The sequence below is a fragment of the Vanacampus margaritifer genome, chromosome 9 (assembly GCF_051991255.1).
Source record: "Vanacampus margaritifer isolate UIUO_Vmar chromosome 9, RoL_Vmar_1.0, whole genome shotgun sequence".
Classification (NCBI taxonomy): Eukaryota; Metazoa; Chordata; class Actinopteri; order Syngnathiformes; family Syngnathidae; genus Vanacampus; species Vanacampus margaritifer.
In genome coordinates this window covers 14,702,030-14,729,345 of record NC_135440.1, presented here as the reverse complement: position 1 = coordinate 14,729,345, position 27,316 = coordinate 14,702,030, and the positions used below count along the sequence as shown (strand labels likewise).

Here is a 27,316-nt window from a genome sequence, read left to right as displayed (position 1 = left end):
TTTCATAAAAAAGTAATGTACCTATTTTATAAAACTTATGAAGGTTTGAACGTTCAGAATCTTTAAACGAGAGAAATGTGAGACACGTGCCCTAGTAAAGTTGTTCTACTGATGCCTGTGGTAGTAAGGAAAAAGTGTGTTAAAAAATAAATAGATGGATATATGCTAAACTTCATTGGAATAGAGTATAAATTATGCACTACAGTGTACTGTACAGTATAGTTTGTTTTTTAAAGCTACACATTAAGAAAATAGTTCTGAAATGTCTCAACCTGATGTCACAATATAATGATGTGTTGTGACACATTTTGAATCTTTACAATCCCCCCAACTATTTAGTCTTATATTCTAAAAACAGACAAACGTGCCATATTCAAAAATTTAATAAAAAATCTTAAGGCACTCTTAAAAAACAGTTTTCTATAAACTATAGCGCAGTCATTGTGATATACTTTATGTCCTTCTTGTACTTGATTAGTGTCATGTTTATTTCCAGTCATGTTTTGTTCCTGTCACGTTTAGCTTCTGTTTTCCTTGTGTGTTCCCCTTGTCTTGTCATTTCCTGTTTTAGTTTGAAAATTGACTCCTCTCGTTTCTGGTCACTTGCCCTTCCTCGTGTGGTGTGTGTGTCAACCTTGATTCCTGATTGTTTCCACCTGTTTCCTCATTACCCTCATGTGTCATCCAATCAGTGCCCTCAGCCACTTGTGTCTGCTCCAGGTGTGTCATTAGTGTTAGTGTATTTAGTCTGCTGTCTCCCCTCTGTCTGTGTCGGTTCATTGTTGTTGTAAGTCTTTCTCCACGTCACGCTGCCCCTTTTTTGCCTTGTCATGCTGTTAGTTTTGCCTAAGTTGTTTTGCCATGTTTAGCTTCAAGTTTTGTTAGTTCAGTTTATTTTGTACTTTGAAGATAGCTTTTTGATTAGAAATTAAAAACCCTTTTTGTTGGACTACACCTCTGCCTCCTGGCTCTGCCTTCCCGCATCTGGGTCCTAAAGCCCCCCTCTTGACAATTACATCCTGTTGAAATTACTTTCAGGGTGTGCAAAAGGGGAATCAATAAAAACAAAGGACCCCAGAAACGCAAAATAAAAGCATCTCTGTATTTGTGTGTTTCTTGGGAGCAATCTGTAAGAAAGACACCTGGAATGGTGATTCTTGCAGGGTCACTTTGGGTCAGAGACATTGTGATGCTATCTCTATCTTTTGTTTCCCTAATTTCAGGAAAGTTCTCTTTATTATTACCCCACCGGAGACTACATGGTACCACTGAGTTCACATCCTGAGGAAACCGGTAAGCATTGAATGATTCAACCAATAAAATAGAAACCAATTATGTACACCAGTGTTTAATGAGATCAAAATATGAGTGTCTGTATCAGACATTCTGCCTTTACAAAGAAAATTTTGCTCAGGTTTTTTCTTTATTTGATGCTGTCAATAAGCTGTAACATGAACTTTATTTTTCCAAAAAAAGAGAGAGCGCAATGATGATGACATGTCGAATCGTTAAGATTACCGAATGAACAATACTGAGCTCTCTCAATCAAATTATTTTTTTCTTACTTTACAAAATCGTCTCGCAGGCCAGATTAAACCCCTTTTTGTGGGCCTGATCCGGCCCGCGGGCGGTATGTTTAACACCCATGTTCTATAGCATTCACTTGGCTGTGTAGGATCTCAGCTTGCTCCTCAATGAACCAGTGGAGTTCAAAGAGATTCAAGACGTGCAGCAACGTCTTCCTTTCGAGCTTCGAGGCGAGTTGGTCTTAAATGAGAAGGTCAGACCAAACAAATAAAACACCTTATTCTTGGAGGTTGTGTACAAAAATGTTATTTCTCCTCCGAATGCCCCTGCCAAAAGAGTAAAGTGCGAAATAATATACAGTAATTCAATAATATTTCACCGGCAGGTAGAACATTTGATTATCAACATTTTATTGGCATAACTGTATGAATGTATTCCTTAACAGTCTCTGTCGCTTCAATACAAAATACAAATGCCAAAGTGGGAGTTATTATGTGTTGAAGTTCATAGGCCAACTATTGAAAGTCTAAATTATTTTAGAAGTATATTGCTTTTGTTTGTTTTTTTACTTAACCAACCTTTTGATACGTCAATTTATCTATGTTTTCTATACAGCGCTTTATTTGATTAGGATCATGTGCTCATTTTAGGCGAGACTTGGCGTACAATCAGGACCAATGTTTTTAAGCCTTGTTATTATAGTCATAGAAATAGAAACCATACAAGGATGGATGGATGGTGCTTTGATGGCCAGGCTGTAGTGTGCCAATCTCGTCGCACCCCTGACCAAAATAAGCATTTTGACATGTTTCAAATATGGTACCTTGTAGCTTGCACTATAAAAAGCTGCAATGATTGATGTCTTCAGGATCATGCAAATTCTTGTTGTCCTACCCAAGAAACACGCCTGTTTGAAGTGAATGCATTCAAAAAGAAAAACTTTCGGCTTCCAAGCTTTGGCGCAATACATATACATGTGCGCCTTGCTTCACCTTACACTGTCCAACATTTCATATTAAAATCATCATCTTTTATTCATTGACAGTATAACGAGGGAAAGGCAGGGAGAGGGCCAATTTTATGTTGGGATAACAGAAGTGTCATGTCGGATCAGTACATAGAAATGGTGGTTTTCTTCAAGGTTAAGAGAAACCTTCCAACCACAGTAATAATCAGAGCAACTCATACACATCCCACACAGATTCATCCACACTGAATAAAGAAGTAGGAGAAGGTCGCGAAACACAAAAACCCCTCCCTTTCCTAGCTAAAGTGTAATTCAAAGTGTTTCTTAATCAAACAAATGCAAAGTGCCCGTGTGGCTATTGGCACCAGACAAACTCTGTTGTCTTAATTTTGTTAAAACACAGCCAATTCTGAGAGGTGCACTTAAGAATACTTTTGTTTTCAAAGGTATGTTTTTCCAAGCATTTTCCACATGTCAATTCTTCTGTGGATTTGGACTTTGTTCAGATCACATTTTCTTTTGCGATTAACGTAATGGCTTTTAGGCTGAAAGTCTACTGGGTTGTGTGATGAGCACCTTCACATTTCGAGAGGGAAAGTTATTTTGATAATGTGCTTTTGTTTCTGTCTGCTTCACTCGGTGTCCTTGGTAACCGCACACATGCACCATGAAAGCCCACAGCTTTTATGGCTTACTTAAACTTAGTACATGCTGAGATGAAGTACTGTACTTGATATGAAAAGTGAACTGGAATGTTCGGTTTTTAAATATAAAATATATTTCTGACTTATTTATCAGAAATGTTAATCCACCATCTGGCATTCTCAAGTGGGCTTGGGCCCACATTCAATCATTAAATATGGTTCTTCTGAGAACCATTTTCATAGAAGTCAATGCAACTTAACTCTAAGTAGTAAAAAGGCCAATTATAGTACATATTTTGCTCAAATCTTTACCTTTACTTCAAACTGAGGTGCAAAGTTATTTAAGTTAAAATAAAAAAATTAAAATTAAAAAAATAAAAACATTTATTTATTTATTAACTTTACCCAAATAAAACAAAAATGAAAATACTTAAAAAAAAAATTAAAACTACATTTTATGTTTACAAAACTAACTATAACGAAAATGTCCTTCGTTTTAGTCTTTGGTAATTAATGTGGTACATGATGATTTTAAATCAATATTAACCGGAGTAAGGATGTTTTTTTTTTTCGGTGCACCCACACACTACGGCAACCTGCACCGAAGGCAAGTGACAGTAACCACTCGTAGCCACCCGGACGTAAGGACGTTTGAAAGTGTGTCACACAGAAGTGACGTCATCTAGCAGCAGCCAATTGAAAAACTCAACCCTAGGCGATAATATTGCGTGCTTGACTTTTGTCAGCTCGCCTGCTTTTTCATTTAACTTAAATGCAAGGCTAGGTAAAAAAATGTGTTACTTTTTTTCATGTTACCGTGGTGTTTATTAAATATTGCACATAAGTAATACACTTTTAAAATAAAAAAGAAAATTAATACTCAAATTAAGCATTTAAAAAAAAAAAAAACCTAACAGAACCACTCTGAAAACTAATTAAAACGTACTAAGTTTAAAACCAAAACTCAAAACAAAATAAAAACTAGCTAAAATGCTAATTCTAGGAAGTGTATAAAAGGCCCTCATTCATGCTTTTTTTTCTTTTCCTATTTTTATTTATTCTCAGTGTGCTATCAGTGTACCGAATCAAAAGCACCCGACGACATGCATAGGGTTGGGAGACAAAAGAGTGTGTCCAAACGTTGGGGAATTCACAATCCTGAGCCTTCCTAGGACAGTTTGTTCACAGGTGGAGGAGAGGAAAGGGAAAGTCCGGCCATTAGCAGAAGCCAAGAATACAGTACGTGGTCCGAGATCTATGACACACTGGATTTGTTGCTTGACTGAGATGGACTTGAAGAGGTGGCTGGAGCCTCGTTCACGCAGTTGCTATATAAAAAAAAAAATGGCATTAGAGCTGCATAAATAGACTTTATCAGCCTTCCTTTCACACAGCTCACCACTCAAATATTCTTCCTTAAATGGTCAAACCTGACATGTCAGTAAATACCGTTACATTTGGAACACACTCAAATGAGCAAACGGTCGACGTGTGTCACTTTGTATTTGCGTCGCTTTTTGAGTTCCTCATGGCTTGTTTGGGTCCCTTCTTCTTTCCACAATACACAGACAAGAGTGTTCAGGCTCACATTTGTCTGCACGGGGCCATTATATTTTAGCCTCTAGCTTGTGCTCTTCCCTCTAGCACGATTCGTCACATCAGTCACATGAGCAAACACACGCAGCCGAAACAGAATGCTGGATTGGGAAATATGTGGTATTTTTCCCATCCTTTCATATCATTCCATTTGCTTCTTCTGAGCAGCTCAGTCTGTTTATTGCCATAAGTGTTAAACTAACACAAGTCCTCTTGATTTTTTTTCTTATAATGTGGGGCCATCCTAGTTTTTCCACGTCATTTCTGACAGGATCCTGCATGCCAGCTTAAAGATAAATCTCCCTGTTTCCCTCAGATACATTTCCTCAATTAGGCCAACTGCTCTCCACCATCAACTGTCAACACACGTTTGGCTCGTTACTGAACGTTTGTTTAAGTTCAAGCCGCCTTTGCCGCAAAGCGCATTGCGAAATCTAGATGCATCATCAACAACAATTATGTGCTAAACTGAAGGCTTGTCAGCTCAATACTATGTCGACGTTTATTTTTCATCTCTGCCATGTGCACATTTTTTATATGTTGCCTTGTGAAGAATCTCCAGGGAGCTTGAACATACACGAGCACACAATTAAGAAGAAAAAAAAGGGGAACAAATACTTAGCTTGGCTTCCAGCCTGTTTTCACATCCTTCCTAATGCTTTCCTGACTGCCATTCTGAACAAACAAATGTAAGCCAAGAGTGAAAATTGACGATGACTTTAACAGGCGGTGCCTCAAATTTCCGGCATGTATTGAGAAAAGTCTCAAGGAACACCCCAAAAAATTCTCAACCAAAATTTTACATACAGTAGAGCACTCGGTTATTAATACGGCAGCTGCTATCTTGAGTAACTAGTAATCTAACTCTTTACTGTATCTAATATGTTACTTTGTAGCAACACAAAGTTGGCATGTTGTACAAAAACTAATAGTAAACAAATAATAAACTAAATGAGGTAGAAAATGTCCTTTTAGTAATAGGCACACAACAAACAACTGTACATTATGGAACGTAAAAGATATAAACGGAAACTATTTACATCTTCATCCATGAATCATGTGTTATCTAGCTTTCAGCTTAAAAACAAAAACAAAAAACACAGAAACACGCAGAGGGACAACTATCCATCAATTTTGTATATTTCCTGTTCTCATTCACTCAGGTGAGCTGGAGCTTGTGGGTGATAGATGGGGTACAACCTTGACTGGTTGTTAGTCAAAAACAGGCCACATATAGACAAACATTCACATTCAGGTCTAAGGACAATTTCGAATATTCCATTCAACTAGCATACAGGGGCCTACCAATCGTACATCAAACCACAGAATTGTAAGGCAGACGCTCTAAACACAAATTCACAGTGCTGCTCTAGGGGCAACCTATTTAAACAAAAATATACACAGAGTGAAAATGTCACATATATTTTATATACGGTATATATTACAGCACTTCCTGTGAAGCTACTTTTGCCAAAAATGGAGGATGAAATAAAAACCATCATAAAGTCAGTCAGGCAGTAAAGTATTTACAGCAGATACAAACAATCTGCAAAGGATGGAATGTTAGAAGGATAAAGTTGATTGAATGAAAAACTTCTCACACAAATGTAAAGACAGCAGTCTGAGTGCAGCAGCTGCTGCCGCTTTAGAGACCTGCCATATATTGATTGGGTAATATCATAATATAGATAATGTGTTTAAAAAAAAAAAAAAACACTTGGTGGAACATAGCCAGGAAAAGAGGCGACTTTGTTGTGTGAAGTTCTTTCTCGGGGATTTTTTTTTTTTTTTTTTGAGAATTGTGTAAACAGTTTATTTTTTAGAAATCATTTGTATCACGATTGAAACACATCCAGTTGATTAGAAAGAAAAGAAACGTACGTGTATGCAGGCTACAAAAGCAGTCATTTACATTTCATTGGAGCAAAATGTACTCCTGAGTTAAGCTCACAATTTAGAGCAACCAACTGGTGTGTGCATGAGTTTAAATAAGAGAACAGTCTTCAAGCACTAAAATGTTTGTTTTTTTAATATGAATTTTATTTATTAAAATTTAGTATCCCTCCACGAGAAAATCCACATTCATGCTATCTAGTAAAGTGTGGTTGGGTCAATGACATAAAAACGCAATCCCACAGTTGACTATGTTCACAGGATGTTCATCATTATCTTCACTTAAATAACACAAAAAAAGAGCACAAGGATGATTTCATCAAGTCACGCAAAACATTTGTCACATTTATATTTCACATCCAACATGCAGCAATCATGGTTCATTTAGAAATGAAATATAACGCCCAGGAAAAAGACTTTAAAAAAATGTAATGGTAAATGTCAAATTACAATAATATCATTGTAGTGACATAGTATATATGAAAATACATAGCAGCAAGTCATTTATTATTTTACACAAAATAGTGATGCATTAATGGGTAATGCAGTCTGCTTTCAATCGTTTCAATTCTTACTTTTTCAAAATTCTTGCTTTTCCCATGACAAACATACATAAAGTTTTCCACAAGACACTCACCAATTCACTCCCACACTCTCATGACGTCATCAGCAGATTTGAATGCTTTTAAAAATGCCTCAGGGATGAATGCAACAAATTGTGGTATCCATCCATCATTATTCAGTCTAACTCTAACAAGAAAGGCCAGCCTCATTTGCGGAATGCCAAGATATGTTGCGCCATATGCCGGTAACCTCCATGCACTTGTGTCAGGTGCAACACGGACCAACATGACTCTTCCTGAACTTATTACAATGAAGGTGATGCTGATGATGATGATAATGATGAATACAGTATATGTAAAAGTAATGTAGAACAACTTTGGAAACCTAACGACCTTGAAAGATAGTCAGTAAAATAACAAGATGTGCTTTGCATATTTACCACTGCAATAACAGCACATTCATATCCATATTCTGCCTCGGGCCATAAGGTTAACAGTTGTTGCCAAATCCAGACTTGATTTGTTTTGGTTGTTGTATGAATGCACCTGTATGTCTACCCGTCTTACTAATGAGACATAACATAAAGATAATTTATACTTGTATATAAAACAAATCTACCACTCTAGAGTAAAACAAAGTGTTATACACTTACACGTCATCAGTAAAAAAAAAAATAATGATGACTTTATCTTTTGTCTTTGTGACTGCAGGAGGTGGGCGTTGACAAAAGTGAAACAGTCACCATCGATGATTAAACTGACATATGTTATTCTCAGCAGCAGGAGGAAGTCAAGCGAACAGCAGAAATTAATTCTGACGCAAAGTTTTGGTAATATTAGATGAAGTGATAAGTTCAAATCACTGACCTGACATATGCTAAGCATGAATTGTTAATTTATGCAAAAGAACAAGTTTAGTTACAAGCAGAAGGACAAACTCCTCTGCACATGCGGATGAATCGCAGGCTTTGTCTAATCTTGCGTAACATGCACAACACAAACACACACTGCATGATTGCTGAAATATTTGTACAATATAGGGGGAGGGTATGATTTGAATGGAAGGCGCTGGCAACAAAATCCTATGCAATGCTATCATGCTAAAATAAATGTAAATGATAAATGCTACAAAATGCAAATGCCCTGCCCTGCCTTTCTTTCCAAGATGTTTATATATAATACAGAGCAGTGGTCAATTCTCTCGTTGTATATCTGACTTCATGTTCCCACCAATTCTCTCTGTCCAAAACTACAGTATCCTTATCCTCTAATTGATACTGCAAACAATCCACTTAGTGAGGTTAGCAATGATTGGTCAATTGACATATATGATGATGATGATGATAATATTATTTTCACTATTTTCCATATTTCTCTCACTTTATACAGTACAGTACAAACTCAAAATTTGAAAACTTATCAGGATAAAAACATCTAAATTAAACAAGCTTCTCTTTTTCTATGGGTTTTTGTATGCTTTTTTTCATGCTACCATAGAAGGATAGCAGTGGTGAATGACCAGTAAATCTGCCTATGACATGATCAGCTGGGCTGGGTGAGGATCCATAGCCACTTTCAAGTGATGAAAACACTATAATGCAGAGGCACCAAACAAACTGTGCTATCATGTCAAAGCTGAAAGGTAAGCAGAGCTGCAGTTAGTTTTGTTGGACGCACATAGGCTTCTGATATCCGGCCCATTGAAGTTGTATGGTGGCAGTGGGTATGTCCCCAAAATACGGTTCTTCTCCTGGGATCTGAAAGAGGGTAAACCCCTAGCTCAACCCATTGTTGTCATGGTAACGGAATCCATACTCCCCATTGGCCCAGCTTTATAAGGGACAGGCTGCCCAGTTTACATTGTCAAACGGGTTAATTTCAAAACATTTGCAAGACAAATCTGGTGTGTAAAGTTTGCTATTATTCTTGTTTATTATTTTTTATGAAATTGTATTACCGTCATGTTATTTAAAACATTCAAAAAATGCGTAAATGTCTTCGAAGGAGCTTGAAGAAACAATCCTCAGTGTTGCTGAGACCGCTGGCGTGAAAGCCGAAGAGTGAGCGAGAATGGAAGACAAAGGATGTGTAGTTTGGAGGAGTGAACGAATGAGACAGAGTTGACATGTCTGGATGAGGAAGTAGAGACGGTAAACACGTGGGTGTGGCTGCCGGGCCGTTACCTCATCAGCCTCTCTGAATGAGGAAGAAAAAGCCTGGCGGATGATGAGGGTGACGAGGATGAAGCTTGGGCGCGGGCTGCCTCGCACAATGGACGCAAAGGTAGGCACGACAGCCTCCGATGGATGGTTTAAAAGGCCTGTTTGGGTGAAGGGCAATTGATGGCGGATGACAGACTGAGAGACATGAGCAGACAGACCGAGATGTGACAAAACAGGCGGGTCATGAGGGGGTAGAAGCCTTTAGGGCCCCGAGGCGAACAGGCCTCAGCTTTGACATATGCTATGCAGTGAGATGAAGATTGGCATGACCTGCTAATGTGAGCTGTCACTGCTCATGGCAGCCTGGATGCTCACCTGTCACACTCTTCCAAGCCTGGAGGACGAGCTGCCACCAGGATAGGTCAGAGATTCATTTTCTCTAGGGGGTGGGCAAATGGGGATTTAAAGCGACAATAAGGAATAAACTTCTGGCTATCCCTATTTTTACCTCCTTCTGAGTCTACACGCACACACTGGAAAAAACAAAACCTGCTCTAGTGGTTTTGGTTCATTTACAGGGGAGGAATCCATACAGTCAACAAGTAAGGATTTCCATTACCTTACAAGAACAATGTTGACATGTTGTCCAATTCCACATTTTAATTGGCGACAGGTCCACACTTGAAACACGTGTTGAAGTTTGATCGATACAAAGTTTGTCTCAGACTAGTGTGGGAGGATTGTGAACACAATTCACAGCCTCCGTGCTTGTCTTTTTTTTTTCGGAGAGAAACAGAAAAGTGTTTGCCGTGATGTGATCATCTTTAGAAACAATGACATTTAAAGTAAAGAGCAGTTGCGTGTCACGTAGCGACAGAAGTGTGGGGGATGTTGCTTCAAAGAGGAAGGAGTGGTACCAAACATGGTGTTGACCGCAATGCAAGCTTCCTGTTTGCACAAATAACCCTCCGTGGAGTAACTGCTCCCATTTTAATTGTCCAAGCCCTCTTTTACCTCTTTGTTTACATATACGCAATACCTTTGTGAGTCGGATTCATGCATTTGGATTGTTTGTCCTCCTAATGTTGTAACCATAGCAACCATAAATGATTACTTACTTGAGTACTCATCACGGGGCTTAAGTATTTTAAGAATATGCCAGAATTAGATGATGCAATGGTCTTGTGGAAGTCAACCCAAAAATGTCCTTGAGAACAATATGTTATATGTGAACCCACTACTCTAAACACGGCATTCTGATTACTATTGGATTTGTGCAATATGAATTAAGCAGCAAAATTATTATCCATTTCAGGGGGCGGCCATTTGAAAAGGGAAATCACAGTTGCTCGGGTAACGACCAATCATGGCTCAACTTGAAAATGCCACATGACCAAACTGAGGAACAAGCTGCGCCGTGATTGATCATTATCTGAGCCCTGAGCAACTGCGATGTAATTTTCCAATCGACAGCAAGTGGCAAAATGGCCGCCCCAGAGATGAATACTAAAAATGTATAATAAAGTGCCACTTTGTATACAATGTGACAGCTTGTTTTTTTTGTTGAGCTAATTTTCTTTTATTTTCGTTTTCTTATTTTGGTTGGCTCATTGTAAACTATTCGTACAATCTTTAAAAAATCTGATTGTGTTAACTTGTACTGTTTTCTATTAAATTCTTAGCTGTTGTTTTACATTATTTAAAAATATGTTGTTTTATTTTAGATTTCCTTGGCTTCTCTGGTCTTTCTACTGTCAGCATTCTTTAATGGTAAGTGACACAATTTTCTAAATTTGAAATGTTATTTAGATGTGATTCACCGGTTGTCCTTTTCTGAGCTGTGATTGACCAGTCAGCGTTTTGGAGATGTGGCTTACCGAAACATTTAACTAAGATGGTCGCAGCAGATCATTCAAAGTAGGTGAAACCAAACCACAACTTTAGCCCAAGAAAGTGGAGGTTTTTGAAAGAAGGGTTGGTGTTAATTGGAAGGTGCTGACAGTGTGTGCAAACAAGGGCCTTCCTGTGCTTTGAGTAGTCCACAACAATCCTGCTCTGTGGTCACTGGAGCTTTCATGAGAACCACGTCTGTGTACTGTTAACTACACCCCACTCACAAGACTCTTACTTTGACATACTGTGATGCCTCTCCTAGCCAGACTCATTGTCACGTGAGTGCCGGGACAACAGATCACAACATTGTGTCAGGCTGTCACAGCATTGTGCTTTGTTCTTGTAAAGTCCACTACTGGAGCTTGTTATCTAACATCTACCACCATTACTGCTATTGCATGTCTTCTCTACGCAGTGTCAAAGGCTATCACAGCTGAACCTTTCACTCCAACACCCGGTATGTTGATTTATACCTCCCATCATTTAATCCGTCAGTGGCGTTGTGATTTATTGTAACAAACTTGGTGTAATAGAAAAAGGACCGGAGCTCATGAGTACTGCTCAACCTTTAGTGATCACCTTCAACCAGAGCGTCATCACCATCAATTCTGTGAACGGTAGCACCACCAAACCAGAAGCTAGCACCTTGACAGGTATTTTTTTTAACCTTATTATTATATTACATGTTTCTATCTATCTATCTATCTATCTATCTATCTATCTATCTATCTATCTATCTATCTATCTATCTATCTATCTATCTATCTATCTATCTATCTATCTATCTATCTATCTATCTATCTATCTATCTATCTAGTTAATGAAGAGGAATACTTTTAATTTGTCCTCTTTGCGTGTTCCAAAAATATGAAGACAGATTTAATGTAAGAAAAAACACCTTTGCAAAAATGATTTAATAAAAAACAGAGATCTCTGGACATCGTGACAGACTCCAAACATCACGTAACAGGTGGAATTTCAGAGTGCCGAATGTGTCTCTTTCGCGGGGAAAATGGCTTCTTATAGTTAAACAGACCGCCTCTCTTTCATTTGTAGACAAAACATACTCTCTGGGTACTTTTCCGTGAGCGATGGCGCAAACAGAGTCAGGGGTGTGTGTGTTCGAAGCAGATTCTGTTCTCAAGGACCAAATGTGTTTTCGCACAGAACACTGAGAAGGAATTTTTTTAGACCAAACAATATGTTCCAGTTTAAGGTCAAATTATAGTTCAACACTACCTCCCATCTACAAAACATTTCGACATGGTTAATATAAAGAATTAAAATGTTAATAATGTATAACAATGGTTAATATATGAAATAAAGAATTTAAATGTTAATAATATCTAACATTAACTAGCTAGCTAACTAGCTACCCAGCTACCTAGCTACGTAGCTAGCTATGGGTACGTTAGGGAAATTAATTCTGGCACCCTAACATCACTCTGAGAACGGTCAGAGTGAAGCAGTCAGGAATCTAATCTAATCTAATCTAATCTGATGAATTGTGAATCTTTGTGCTCCTGTAGTTTCCAGTGAGGGGACAACAGAGTTCTCAAGAGTGCTAACACCCACACCAGGTAATAGTCTCCCCTCCTTGTAGGTTGCTAATTTGTTTGGAGCACCCAGATGGTGGAGCCATTGAGTTTGTCTTGAAAAATAGTAGATCATAGTAATCATGAGGTCATTTGGTTCAAGGGAACAACAATGAAACTGTACAAGTGTCATTCATTTTGCCCAAACGTGGATACATCTCCACAATGTTTTGCAAGCTCACTGGTATTTTTATTGTTATTATTATTATTATTGATTTGGTAACATTAAGTTAAAAATGACTAAGGACATTATACCTTTATGGTAGCACATTAAACAGAGTGCATGAAATTGCACTTAGTTTATTATAACAAGTGCACATACAATATTTGGTCTAGCATATACTGACCAATAATAACAGAAAAAAAGCTATTTGGCATACATTGGGAAGCTTTAGATTGAGATTTTAAAATTCCATATTTACTAAGATTAAGTATTAAACCAGTTTACTTGCAAGTATAGCATACACTCATATATTAGTATACTCACAACAAAAAATACATTTAGGATAGAGATTTTAACTTTTAATTCTAGCATAGACTTTTTGTAAGGGGATGCATCAAATGGCAAACATAGCCATTCTTAAACATGTTATAGATCCTATTTTTAAACACATTAATCATAATGGAGCAAGAAACCATCAAAAATGTATACTGTATTGTGTTTCCCCCTCGGCAGTTACAGTAACATCCTCCCCAGCCACCACGAAGAAAACCAGCAAAAACGAAACCCGTCAAGAAAGTGCCTGGGGTAACCAAACATTTTCCTACTCCGTTGTCACATTAACTGCCCCGGGCGTGTACGTTTTTATTGGTATCTCATGACAGGCTGACAATCTCACTATTCCGAGCCTTACAAACAAAACTAACGGCAGACTGGAGAAACAGAGCACCTCACTTTCTTTCTTGCCGGCAGATTCATGTTCGATGATGCCTTTTTGCGAGAGGAGATACGATTTTTGTGATACCCTGTCATCAATGTGTCAGCCGGGCTACGAAATGTGTCACCTTCAGTTGGCACTCCAGATTGTGTTTTTCCCAATCCATGCCTTCTAACTTATTTTTATATTTCTGTTGTAGATCCATCTTGGGATGAAGCTTTCACATATGGTAAGAAGTGTTCACATATGGTGGACATGGACATGTTCTTCCCATGCTTGCGTGGGTTTTGTCCAAGTTCCTCCCACATTATGCAGCTTTAGTTCATTGAAGACCTCAGGTGTGGATGTGAACTTATTGGTGTATATGTGTCATGTGATTGCCCGAGGTGTACGCCCACAAACACGACCACAAACTCTAAAGCTAAACGCTCCTCAGGTCATACAATTTTGAGTATAACCAAAATTTAAAAAGAAATGTCTGACTCTATGGGCTCTTGAAACTTTGGCTTTCAAACAGCCGCCAGATCTTCATTTTTGTGCTGGGGCATAGTTTTTCGTATTTGTAAATTCAGTAGACCTAAAAACAGGTCTAACTTGTGGCACAGAAATGAATGTAAAGTGAATGAATTATTTCTGGCAGGCAGTCCACGGTGAATCCCACCTGTCACCCAGAGTTATATGGGATTGGCTCCAACTCACCTGTTACAGTTTGTAATAGTAAAAGAGTGTTGTGATAATATAACAACAAAACCGGGAAACAAAAAAATGTAGTAGTACATGCAAGGTAAAACTAAAAAGTAAACAAAAGCACCACAACAAAAAAGTAAAGGCTAGGAAGAAACATGGCTTACACAGATGGGAAGAGAGCGCAAAAGAGATTTGCTAGAAAGACGCCATAACTCACAGGAATAAAGATGAAAAAATGAAGAGTATAACTTACAAGGCGAAGCACAAATGTTATTACTGGAGCGAGACGGAATGCAAAGACGACAATCAGCTCCGAACACGGCAGGATCTGGTGTCTTCTTGTGTGCATACAGCGTTTAAGACTGGGAGCAGATTACCAATTTGTTTCCCCTCAGTACACAAGACATAACACAGGTAAGAGCCAGAGGACAGCCAATTAAAAACACTAGTCGAAAAAAACGTGACACCAAAACCACAATGACATGGCAGCTTTATAGAAAATTAATGGATTACAATGTACCAAACACAAATTTCAGAACTTGCTGTTTCATGTTGAGTCTCACTTTGATCATTTTGTTATTTTTAGATTATTGGTCCCTGCAAGTGACTGGACTGTCCGTGGCTGCAGTTCTTTTCCTGATCGGCCTCATGGTCTTCGGCTGTAAGACAATATTGATGGGATTTCTTGAAATTGCCATCATTAAGTTTAACTTTTTCCTTGTTCTCTTGTGTAGGTGGTAAGGCCTGCCGGCTTCCGAAGTGTCGCAAGAGGACATCAAAGTAAGAAATCCATTAAATATTATTTCTATAGTGAGAAAAGAATGCACCGAAAGACTGTGATTTCTGATTGGCTTAAAAAAGATGTGTTTTTTTTTTTTTTTTTAATACAGTTCCAATACGCATGAAGGCTAGCTGCTTATATAATAGCCGGGCTGAGTAATTCATTTTACACCAGTGGATGACATATGACCCACAATCAATCACTTGCCTCAACAGTGCAACAGAATGCTGACTAAGATGTTTGCGATGATTAAATGATCCAAATCATATGAGTCTTGACTACTACAAAAAAAAATGGCGTGGGTTGTTTTGCTTTCAGAGGTATAGTTATAATGATTGCTAAGATAATCAGGGTGTTTTGTGTTTTTCAGGTCCTATAGAGTGGAGCAAAGAAAAGGAGAGATATTGTCCTAAGAGCCTATGACCAACAGACCACTGGAACTTAGTCTTACATGTCAAATTGACATAGTAAATGTGTTGAATATTTCTTTATTAACCTACAATAAAAACTGAATTATTTCCATTTACTCAATTTTGTACAGCATGTAAAACGGGAGCCCGTTTGACCTGACAGCCTTATGGTGGTTGGTAAAGGGCTAATGTATGACTTAATGGCACATTACCTCTGCATTGCTATGACAACAAATACGATACAAACGGGTGGAGGAGAAAAACAACAACAGTACATTTTAAAACATATTTAATAACACAACCGGTTCTGTGCTTGACTATACAGATGCATTCCAACTGATATCAGATATAAACAAATTCTCGATGAGGAAATGATATAACCTTTCCAATTAAATGTTTACAGGATTGTTACGGAAGCGTGGAACTGTCAATGTGGAGGAAACATTTTTGAACGTATTTGCAAATGCATACAAACATATTTAATTATATTATTATATTGACCAGCTCAGTGGGCTTGTGGTAGAGTGTCCGCCCTGAGACTGGGAGGTTGTGAGTTCAATCCCCTGCTGGGTCATATCAATGACTATTATAAAACCCTTTTGGGAAAATATGCCCAACAGAAATCATGCACTGCAGAAATTATAACAAATCACAGAAATTATATGAATAAAAAAAAAACTTTCAAACTTGTTGGTATAATGTCGACTAAATGGTAAGAAACAACTTTCTTTTCTTTTCTTTTTTTACTTGTGCATGGGCAAGTCAATAGTCTGAAATGTTTTAGCATTTAACCTACAAGTATGTTTGAACGTACTTACAGATACGATAAACGTACTTTATTTGCAAGTATGTGTAGTTGTATTTGACAGTCAAAAATATTTGGGGCAATTCCTCGCTTCCGTAGATTGTGTACTGAAATTACTTGTTGAAAAACAAACATGGAAATGTTGACACAAATTGATTCATACATCAGTAGATATAAAAATGGGCATTTACCCATTACAGTAGTCCCAATTTCAACTTTTAAAAAAACAAAACATTTTACAATCAATTGGTAAATATTTCACACCAACCAAACACTTTCAACAAAGTGTGCTGCATAGATTTAAGCCATAATGCAAATATTATACTCTGTTAATTTGTACATGAGACATTCAAAGCTACAATATTGGACCAAGCTCAGGTAATGGCAGTTACAAATCTTAAAAAAAAAAAGATGTATGCTGAATGACGGGAGTTTAGCCAAATGACTTCTTGTTTTATGGAGTTCTGTACAAGCAATCAAAAAAGCTTTCGAAGGTAACATAAGTATTTATATGTTAAATAAACTGAAATGTTTTGTATAGCAATTAGTCCTATTGTCCCTTTTGAAATGCTGGCACTGCTACAAAAAGCTGCAAGGGGTAAAAGGGAGACTGCATCGTATTTGTTTCAAAATGCACAATTGAATTCCGTGTTACCTTTCTCAGAGAACCCCTCACTACACGACAAGTTATAAGTGAAAAGTAGCCAATTCAACCTTTGCTACAAAAAGCCCCCCCCCCCAAAAAAAAACAACGCTCCTTTTTGTTGAAATGAAAGCTTTGCTTCGCAGAGAATGATTGATTTCCGCAAAAACGACAGCAGGGAAACATCTTGCCCTGTGTGGATGGAATGGAGGTATTGTTGCTATGTTCCCCAATCGTCCATTAGGCTTTATTTGATTCATGAGATTTTCACACCCGGCATCTCCTCCCGACGACTGTGAGCCATTAACCTGCCTCCTCGGCAGTCGCGCGGCTATTTACAAGCTGTACAACAGTGGATTTTGAAGGGAGAAGTTTCCAAAACAAAAAGAGAAAATGAAACATCCCCATTCACAGCCCAGTGTTTATTTATCCTGACAGTTTCTATCTCCTTTTGGTGTGTCTGAAGCTAATAAGAGGATGGCTGAGCACTTTTTATCTTCTATTCCACAACCTGCTGTCAGCCTTAATGGGACAGGCACAGAAATTGTCAAACAAGCGACCCAGAGATGCAAGTGCGGACCTTTTTGCTGGCTTAGTTTGGATTAGCAAATTTAGTCAACGACCATTTCACATGGATAGGTTTACTCCACGTGTACCAAATTAAATATTCTTTCACTGTGCAGCTTATTTCTGTTAATAAAAACACCAGGGGAGCTCAAAAAGCATTAAGCCATATTTATTTCCTTTTGATTTAGATTCCCAAAATAGAATCCAATTAGAAGGTTTGAATGTGTTCCAAACGTCCCTAAATTAGGTATTTGTTGGGTACAAACAGCAGGGACCCCAAAAAAAAAAAAAAGTCTAAAACGGCATTACTTATGGATTGATAGGTTTTGGTTTGTAGGCGCAATACACAGCGCTATTAAAGAAGCATAATCCTCATAATGAGATGATATTGCCTGGTGAGTCGCTCTTGCATGTGTGTGTGTGTGATCCACATGGTTCTTTTCCAGGAACTAGACTGCCGCTTTCTGGTCCTGCTCTGTAGGTACAGAGTAAATTCTGTTGACACACAGAGAGGGAACAAAGTTGGGGGGGTGAGACAGATGAGGTGAGACGGAGCAAAAGCAAACATGTCATCTTGTAGATATTTTTAGGCTACTTCTACGTTTAGCAGCAGAGGAACATCCGAGTGTCGGAACTCAGGAAATGCATGGCTGTCTCAAACAGCACAATTCTGACAGGTGCACAGAGGCTGCATCGCCTCAAAACACAGATCACCCCGGGTGGGTCTGTTGATCCAACAAGCCAGAGGTTGCTGTGTGATTAAGCGTCTTTTCAGCAGTGCGATCAGTCAGCAGCAAACACGGCTAACACGCGCGTGCACACAAACACACATTGCAGCCCCCGGGAGGCCGTCAGTAATCCTGCAGAGGAATTTAACCCTTCAAGCTTGACTTGAATGTCGGCTCAACAAATGCTCCAAGACTGCAGGCATCAAGTTTGAACTTTGTAAGCACATATTGACCCAAACTGTGGATCAAGTGTTTACAACTATCCGAAACTAAAGAAACCCATTGCTCTGTAGACTGTTACCACAGGATTGCATTAAATTATGAAAATAAGAATAAGCGGCACAGCACAAAAGATTTATAGAAATAACGTGTAACAGTATTATAGATACTGTAATTCCTCTGAAACTCACAAACATGATCAGAGTCTTGATGAATATCATTAATCACTAGTGAAACAATATAATTAAAGCTACTGAATGCAGAAAATAGAATTTCAAATCGCTACTGCCACCTGTGGCCTAAAAATGAAACTGCATTTTCCCTTCTTCACATACACAACACCAACATGACATCACATCCACAGATGGTGGGAAATTCAAACCCGAATCCTAATAAAAAGGCTATTGTAAAGATATTTTTGGACAAATTGTAACAAAATGCAGCTTTAAATGTAATTTGGACCCCCCCTCCCAAAAAAAAGTATTAAATTAGGGGTATCCAAATTAGTGTGTTAATTTTGAGTTAAAGTGCCTGCCACTATTTTTTTTTTAACGCTCAATTAACTTGGAAAGCCTGTACTGGGAAAATTCCAGCTGCAGCAGGCACGTCCACATCAACATTTTGCAGTAGTAAATTTCATAATAATGCATCTTTGCCTTTGTGAAGATTGGGGTCAAGTTGTATTTTACAATCTTTTAAATGTGCAAAATTTCCCAAGTTACTTCATGTTAAAGATTAGATTAGCTCTTAATATGAAAAGAAAAATGCACCGAACTGTCACCAATGTCTTACAAATGCAATTATGCCACCTAGTGGCTGAAAAAATGAACACAAATCAATATCACACTTGGTTTTTACAGTACATCTTTTTAATTTTAACTAAATTTGATGAATTATTATGAAATTACTGAAAAAATATGAAAAAAAGATGCAGCCATATTTCTTTGAGTTCAGCACCCCCCACACACACACACTTTTATGCTAACAAGAGTATGAAAACCTAGGAAAAAATATCTTATTGTACATTTAGAATCGTTGTAAAATTTGCCATTAATCATGAGTTAAGTACTGTAGTCACAAGATTAATTACGTTAAAAAAAATTTAATTGCCTGACATGTCTAGTATTAATATTGTATGTTCCATATGTTACATATTAGCCTACAAATGGCACAAATCGTAAACAAAGCAACTAATGAAGCCCCCAAATTGGGATACTAAGATTCTACCAAATCTACCGCAACTATTTTTTGGCACAAAAATACATTTTCCGTTTTTCTCAGGATACCGTCCTCCGGTCTGTTGCAGTTCAATCCAAGTACTTCACAGCGGGTGGTATTACTTTGGCTTAATTCCCGAATGTTTCACGCCCGGCTTTTGAAGGGATCCGTGCATGTGACTGTAGCTGGGCCAAAATCTAAACAGCTTGCTTCAAGACACAGTTTCTGACAATCAGCTCACAATTATTATTTTTTTTTACTTGGTGTTGTTGCTTCACACTTGGTAGGCAGGCATGCTAGAAACCCAAATACATGTATACAAGCAATTAAGAAGTCAGATTACAATATAATAAGATACAGTATAGGTAGGCTAATGATGTCTGTTTTTCCACACACTGCTTAAGGCTGTTGTGCTGCTTCAATGCCGCACTTTTGTCATAAGGCCATGGATGCTATACCAAAACACTCTATTTTTGAAGGTCATCTAACACCAGGTTAGAAGTAGTGCAGGTTAGGTCTTGTTCGATTAGGCCACACCAGCAGCCCAGTAGTGCTCACCACCTTGAGGCTATTGTTTGATGGCTAAGATGGAGAAGCGAAACGTTGGGGAGTGTTCAAATGGTGACGCATGACAACCTCAGGCTGCGCTGGTAATTGCTTAGCAAGCCCAAACAGGCTCGGATGGGAGGAAGCCGGTTCCATTTTGCCGCCTAAGTGTTTTTCTCTGGTTTTGATGCTGCCAGGTTGGACAGCGTGAGGCAATTTGGAAAAGGCAGCAGGGAAACTGTTAGCCACCAGACTGGTTCTGTCACCTGCAGGTTGACTTAGAGTAAAAGTGGAGCATGGAGTTCTCCATCCATCACTAATGTAGTCTGCACCTCCTCTCTATAACAGAACTTTAACAGCAGAAAAAGAGCAATAAAATGAAACTTATGACCTTACCCTTGCTGTTGTTTGTGCATGCGGCGTCTTACTAATATTACAGCTGCAAGAGAGAAATGGAAAATGTCAGCGCCGCAGAAGCTTGTTTGTTTAGGTGTTCACAGTTTTAAATGGCACACAAGATTGCAGCCAAGCGTTGTAAGGGCTTCCTAGCAGCGCATTTGTCATCTGTGGACTGGAAACTTGAAACAGCCACTGCTTCTCATTACACTCAGCGAAACACACAATACAAACTTACCAACTATTGCTGCAACTGAGAGAGTCACCACACTCACGGCTCCAATGATGACAATCAGAGTGAATTGATCTAAAAGAAGAAATATCAATTCATGATTGACTACTAGCAAGTTGTGACAGCTAAAACGTTAGCCAATGCTAGGGGTGACCAGATTTTCAAAATTAAAGACTGGGACAAAACAATTAAGCTGAAAATCAAATATACAATCAATTCTCAACAGAAGCTATTTATAACAATGCTAGTCAATCTTTTGACCGGTGTTTGTGTTATTGCTTTCGCGAAAGCTTAAAGCTATCTTGGTTGACAGCTCAACAGCGCTGGAAGCTAGCTGTACTGTATACCTTGTGTCGGCCCCGCATTGTAACACTGGAAATATGCCAGCAGAAAAGCTCATCTTGCGTTGGGTTTGGGTTTGACCGGCTACCACGGCTTTAGGCTAGTTTCCCATAATTATTAGACACAGAAGCGGGAAGTAGTTCTAGTTACGATTAAAACACGCCTGTTAGCGATTAGATGTAGTTAGATTAGTCATATGAATTGCTTTGACAACTGTGTGATTGACATACAACATGGGCCAAACAATTGGCTTGCTGACTGCACTTAAGAAAAAGAAAAAAAAAAGAGGTCAGCAGGACAGGACCTTAATGTGGCTGGCGAAATCCGCCGGGACTTGGGATAGAAGGCTCAAAGTGAAATGCAAATGGTGACTGTCCCGATTAAAGCCAATGCTTACGTACATCTTGACAATTAGAAACATTCCGTTTTTCTGCTGATAGTTTACTCACCGGTTGCTTCCTCTGTGCCTTTTGTTTTATCAATAAACGTGCCTGAATCATTTCTGTCCAGGACCCCTATAATCTCTGAAAGAGAAGAAATGACTCAATGTCACCTCAGCAGCACATAAACAGAACAACCTAGCTTCTGATAACGACATTAAAGTGGTGATAAACGCAATGTATCAACATGTTGCTAAGAAAGTTGTTTATGTCCCTGTAGGCTGCAACAGGGCGCTTGTTACTGAAGATTATAACAAACACACTAAGTGAGAACACGCAAAATGTTCTTACAGTTGTTGAAGAGATCCATAAACCCAGACTGAATAAATAAACGAATAAAGCTTTTAAAATCTGACATATGAATACACCCTTTTTTTGATGACTTTACTGTGGTTGGAAAAAAGTGTCTTTGCAAAAACAGACAACCTATAATCAGCAGACACTATTTACGGCAGTACACTGACCAAATGAATTTATGGTGTGAGGTTTATTTAAGACAGTACAGTTATTTTGTCATTTGTGTTTGGGTTTTTAGTAGCCGATAGAGGTGAAGCAGGTTATCATTTATGATGTTACAAATTAAACTCACATTACATCCACCACCAACCACACTTATTATGCTTTCCAAACGCTCTACAGAGAAATAAGAATGTGGGAGCACGACAGTGGTAGGCTCAGCAAGAGTAAACATAGAAATAGTCCCGATTTCCAAGTAGGCTGCTTTGAAAGGATGTGTAATTCCATCATATGTCTATCACACACAAAATGAGGAATGACACGGAGAGGCGCACTGAGGGGAATGAGAACGCCAGTGTTGATTAGCTGACCCGCGGGCAGGATGGCTGAGATGTCGAAATGTTCATTGGCCTTTTGGAACAATAGTCAGGGCCCCTGTAGGGAGCTAATTGATTCTATTCAGGACTTAATGGATGATGGGGTGGGGGGCGGGGGGGACAGGAGCTGAAACCGTTCACACGTCCCATAGGTCTAGTACAACCTGTACACAAAGCTTGATGAGAATAACTGCCGAGGGCACAACCTTCCTGTACTCTCCCTTGGACGTCTGCCATTACGCTGTTTGCATTAATGACGCAAACCAGGCAAAGTCCTGCTTCCACTATTTACTCTTGGGAACTCAAAATCAACTCACCATATTCCTCAAATGAATCCTCGTCATCATGTCCTGTAGATGGAGGAGAAAACAGATTCAGATGCTACACTTACATCACAATGGGTATCACAATTGCAGGTCACATAGTGATTGACGGGCTACAGAAGCAGTGTAGAGTCTGCCTTTCGCAGTAGAAAAAGTAATGGATAAATTGGATCACAAATGTTTATTTATCAAAAAATGTCTGAATTTAGAAAGTCATCAACAATGCTGTTTTTACATTGATAATAATAACGCTTAGCTCCACTAACTACTGTACTGCCAGAGCTTGTACTGTACTGAGTCAGAGCTTGCTCCACAGCAGGCCCATCATAATAAAGTTTGTAGATAATATAATAAGTATGAGCAATATTATATGGGCTGCTTAGCTTCGCTCACTCAGCAGCAGGTCTATGATGATAATAATAATAATAATCCCCAAAAAATGTTAATAAATTAAATTTCGTCAATTAAGTCACAGAGACAGAGAAGTTTTGTTTATGTTGTCTTATTGTATATTTAGCAGTGCACTGCATCATAAATGCACAGTATTCCTGCTTAGGTAAACAGGTGGCCTCCTATTTTTTTTTTTATACGAATGCAAACTACATCTGCAGTAAGAAGTACTGCATGTTGTATGTTTAATGTGTATGTATTGTGTTACAGTATATTCAAATGAATACCTTTCTAAAAGTGTTTATGTAGCCAGATTGTATTTAGCCAGATTATCTAATGAGTGGGTGGGACGTGTGCAGTGAAACACGATGTTATTTCCAGCAAAAAGGATAAGTTTGAGTATGTACTGAAAAATCACATTGCCAAGTGTAAATTAGGAAAGGGTATTTGTGAACTTTTCAACCACATCATGTGTTGTTGGGAAGGTGCGGATTCAAACTGGATTATTTTTTATAACCCTTCATCATGCTACATTTCAAATATTCAACAATAACTGCACAAGTTAATAGCTGGACAAAGGACGAAAATCTTCACACACAAAAAAAACACTGATAAACATTTAATATGCATTTTCGCGAAAAACTGGGGGACCTTCCTCCCACCCCAATTTTTTTTTTATGTTTAAAAATATTGGGGGGGAAACTGAAAATAAATCTAGTTGCAAAAGTGCTCCCCCCTATGTATTTCTTCCCCAGTAAATATGTATATTGTGTACTGTAATGTATAACATACCGTCAACAGCTGATCCTTCAATCTCATCAGAAAAAACTGTGGAGTAGAAGGCAATAATTCACCACACATGGTTTCTAATCACGGTTAGCTCATGAATAATAAATCATTGACATGACGTGCAATACATATTTACAGTGGATATAAAAAGTCTACACACCCCTGCTCAGACGCCAGGTTTTTGTGATATACAGAAAATGAGCCAGCGATAAACCATTTTAATGTTTTTTCGAAAATTAATGCGACCTATAACCTGTGCAACTAAATTGACTTTTTTAATATTTTAGAAAGGGGAAGTAAAAATAAACCGTTAACATAATGTGGTTACACAACTGTGCGAACCTGTTTATAACTGGGATGCGACCGCGTTACGATTTAACTAATCACATTCAACTCGATTTAAAGTTGCCTCTGATGAACCCCAAACAATTTTTACGTTTTAGCAGAAGCTTGAGGGTTTTGTGCTAAAATTGCCTGGTATTTGGATGTGTTCATATGGCCTCATATAGTTGAAGAAAAACAGCCCCAGCATTTCATATCACAAAAACACAGTAATTGAGCAAGGGCGCGTTGACTTTTTACATTCACTGTCTATGGACTTCAGTTAGAATGTGTTAAGTGAGACTTCCTTGAGACCAATTAATTTGTGCATAATAGGCTTTAGATGTTATTCATGCATTGTTTCAGCTTGGTGTAAACGCAGCATGCAGTACTATACGTAGATAGATGAGGAAGACATGCCGGCACACGGGTGCGGATGAGATGTTTATCAGCTACAAGCGGCACAGAGATGAGAACTCACCAGTAGTTGTTGGCAGCAGCAGACACAGGAGCAACAATCGCAACATCTTCAAATGCTGCCGGGGAGAGCGAGAGGAACCAAGTTAAAAATACCTGCTATCATATTCAGTCATTGACGTGCATAAAAAACAACAACAAAAAAACGTGTGTTTTTGGCTCAGTATGGTGGAAAGCTTCAACAATGCCTATTATTGGTCTTGTTTGGCACTCCGAGAGTCAGCATCACGTAAGCAAGCATTCAGTGGAAAATTAAAAAGTCCTGCTTGTGTTGTCTATGCTGGTCGCAGGGTATGCACGAAAGACTACATTGCAACTTGAGGTGCGTGCGAGGAGCAGCGGAGAGCCTTATTTCCCACACTGCTCAGCAAAAATAAAGAATTCCGTCACAGTCAGCTGCCAGCAAGAGGCTATTTGACATTGTCCTGTCCTTCGTGTCCAATGGGCAACATATAAATGATTTCCTAACAAAAAGGAATGAAATGGTGTATTGTTTTTTTTATGCAATTTGGAGAAGACAACGTGCCTTTCAGAAGAACAAATCTTTATCAATCAACTGACACGCAAGCAATGGAAGCAAATTCCTAATGGCAAAAGGCCCAAAAGTAACCGTAAATCTGCAACACAAAGATGTAAAACACAGCTGTTCCACGTGCTGCTAAACAAAGCTCCAGCTGCATCCAACACAATACAGCGGCTGATATTTTTAAAATAGGAAAACATGGGAACGACCTCTCTTCCAGTGGAAGTCCAAGACGAAGCCTCTCCGGACCAAGTCATTGAGATTTGCATGGGATCAGGAACCAATACTCGCTCCTGTAAGTAATACAGAAGGAGCTCTCTCGCTGACCTTTGTGGCCACTTGTCATTGTTAGTCATACCCATTGTGTTTGGTTTCCTCCGCTGTTAATGACTATATGAAAAGAACCAATGTAACACATGTACACCCATCATACATGATCACTGGTGGATAATAATACTCCTTTTACAGAAATCTCATTTTAATTATTTACAAATTACTTGGTGAACCAAAGTAAAAATGGACAGAAAACAAAAGAGGCAAATGTTCTTCATTCTACTTTGGGTCTGCCATGGCTGCAGAATTCTATTTAGCTCCTCTGTGGGGCTGCCCTCTAATGAGCACGGAGCAGTTCACATCAAGATTATGAGCTAAATTAGAACAGTATCGCAAACTATTAGATTGGACATACTGGAAAATAAAGATGTTAATCACACAACATTTGCTGATTGGGGAGGGTGTAGTGAAGTGGGGGCTGTTCCAGCTTCTGGAATAGCTGCAGGAGCTCTCCAAAAGGAAACAACCTAAGAAGCTACAAATAAAAACTGCCTCCAAATTGCTTTTCTGAGTTGCTTTGCCTGAAATAATAAGCGGATCCAATTTAGGGAGTATTTATCAAACCAGTCCACTGCCTCTGTATCAAAATGGCTCCCGATGCCTGCAGCATTTTCAAATTGGGTAATATATTCTTGCACAATTGAATGGCGAATGAATTTACTTTTTAATACAAGACCAAATTTACAGCAATTCCAGCTGCCTTCAGGACATACTGTAGATTTAAAGATCAAAGAAGCTAAATCTACAAATCATTAAACTAGGAGGGAAATTTTAAATTGTACCAGACTAGTGTTTTTGTAGTTTTGATTGGAGACAAAACTCTAATACACCATTTTGAAACAACGGTATCACAAAGATTCAGGTTAAGGGACACGCGTTCAGAATTCGAATGGCCAAAAGTTTACGAAGATCTGGATGTCGAATCATCCTTCATGTACCTCACTGGAGCTCAAATCAGAATCAAAACATTAACACATCAGGAGCGGACAGTGGACACCAAACCCCAACTTACACATTGTGCGTTATGTACTCGCATGCATTTTGGCCACTGAGTCTACACGCTCCACTGTTTCATCCACAGGCAGTCGTAAAAATATAATTATTAATTTCATTAAGCTTTATATCACAATATACAGGGTTCTGGAGGATATGATTTTTTTTTTTCAAGCGGCTGCCTTGATCTAATTTCATCCACAGGTAGGCCTAGTTATATAATTATGAATTTCATAAGTATGTTTTAAAATCAGGGTTAGTGTCAGTTCTGGCAGTGCCACCACAACTTGGCTCATGGTAGCCCGACACCAGCCAAAAAGGCTTAATATCGGACCCTGGTGCGTGTTAGTGACAACTGCGATGCATGAAGCCAAAGGCAATGAAACTGACACCCGCTTCGAGCACTTTGCAAGCTAACTGGCCATCGAATGTCTTATTGCAATTGTTACATGTTATTTTAAGGTATTTTTTTTTAACTTTAGCACATGCAAGGCTGTTAGTGTAACAAAAACTAAATGAAAGGCAATCACCATGACGCGTCTGCACCCTTTCTTCATTATTTCACTTTTTTTTTTTTAAATGTTGCTTAACAGATTATCAAT

The 27,316-nt window shown here is 38.5% G+C and overlaps 2 protein-coding genes across 4 annotated transcripts in view; one reads left to right on the top strand and one right to left on the bottom strand.

Annotated features, from left to right (window-relative positions):
- Positions 1–9,278: 9,278 nt before the first annotated feature.
- Positions 9,279–15,712, top strand: fxyd5 (FXYD domain containing ion transport regulator 5). 2 transcript variants are annotated; one of them, XM_077575008.1, is made up of 10 exons: positions 9,295–9,473; positions 11,077–11,122; positions 11,661–11,702; positions 11,779–11,898; positions 12,775–12,825; positions 13,517–13,588; positions 13,918–13,947; positions 14,992–15,066; positions 15,140–15,185; positions 15,557–15,712. In XM_077575008.1, exons 1-10 carry the CDS (start codon positions 9,414–9,416, stop codon positions 15,597–15,599), a joined length of 585 nt encoding a protein of 194 aa, XP_077431134.1. In that variant the 5' UTR covers positions 9,295–9,413; the 3' UTR covers positions 15,600–15,712. The 2 variants fall into 2 exon arrangements, with proteins under 2 accessions (XP_077431135.1, XP_077431134.1); XM_077575009.1 differs by lacking the exon at positions 12,775–12,825 and having other exon boundaries at positions 9,279–9,473.
- A 156-nt stretch (positions 15,713–15,868) lies between these two features.
- Positions 15,869–27,316, bottom strand: part of LOC144057442 (uncharacterized) — a 16,033-nt gene continuing 4,585 nt past the window's right edge. For both annotated transcript variants that reach the window (XM_077575011.1, XM_077575010.1), the window contains 7 exons: positions 24,870–24,924; positions 24,071–24,106; positions 22,883–22,915; positions 21,742–21,816; positions 20,957–21,025; positions 20,719–20,761; positions 15,869–18,106 (listed from right to left, as the gene is read on the bottom strand). In XM_077575011.1, the coding sequence (XP_077431137.1) occupies positions 18,061–18,106; positions 20,719–20,761; positions 20,957–21,025; positions 21,742–21,816; positions 22,883–22,915; positions 24,071–24,106; positions 24,870–24,915 (348 nt within the window). In that variant the 5' untranslated portion in view covers positions 24,916–24,924 and the 3' untranslated portion in view covers positions 15,869–18,060. The remainder of the gene's footprint in view (positions 18,107–20,718; positions 20,762–20,956; positions 21,026–21,741; positions 21,817–22,882; positions 22,916–24,070; positions 24,107–24,869; positions 24,925–27,316) is intronic.

What these genes read in the sequence shown, in the direction of transcription:
- fxyd5 (XM_077575008.1), top strand. Translation starts at nt 9,414, where the DNA reads ATGATGAGGGTGACGAGGATGAAGCTTGGGCGCGGGCTGCCTCGCACA. An exon ending in CCGTCAAGAAAGTGCCTGGG is followed by an intron (nt 13,589 to 13,917) that starts GTAACCAAACAT and finishes TTTCTGTTGTAG; the next exon opens with ATCCATCTTGGGATGAAGCT. An exon ending in TGTCGCAAGAGGACATCAAA is followed by an intron (nt 15,186 to 15,556) that starts GTAAGAAATCCA and finishes TGTGTTTTTCAG; the next exon opens with GTCCTATAGAGTGGAGCAAA.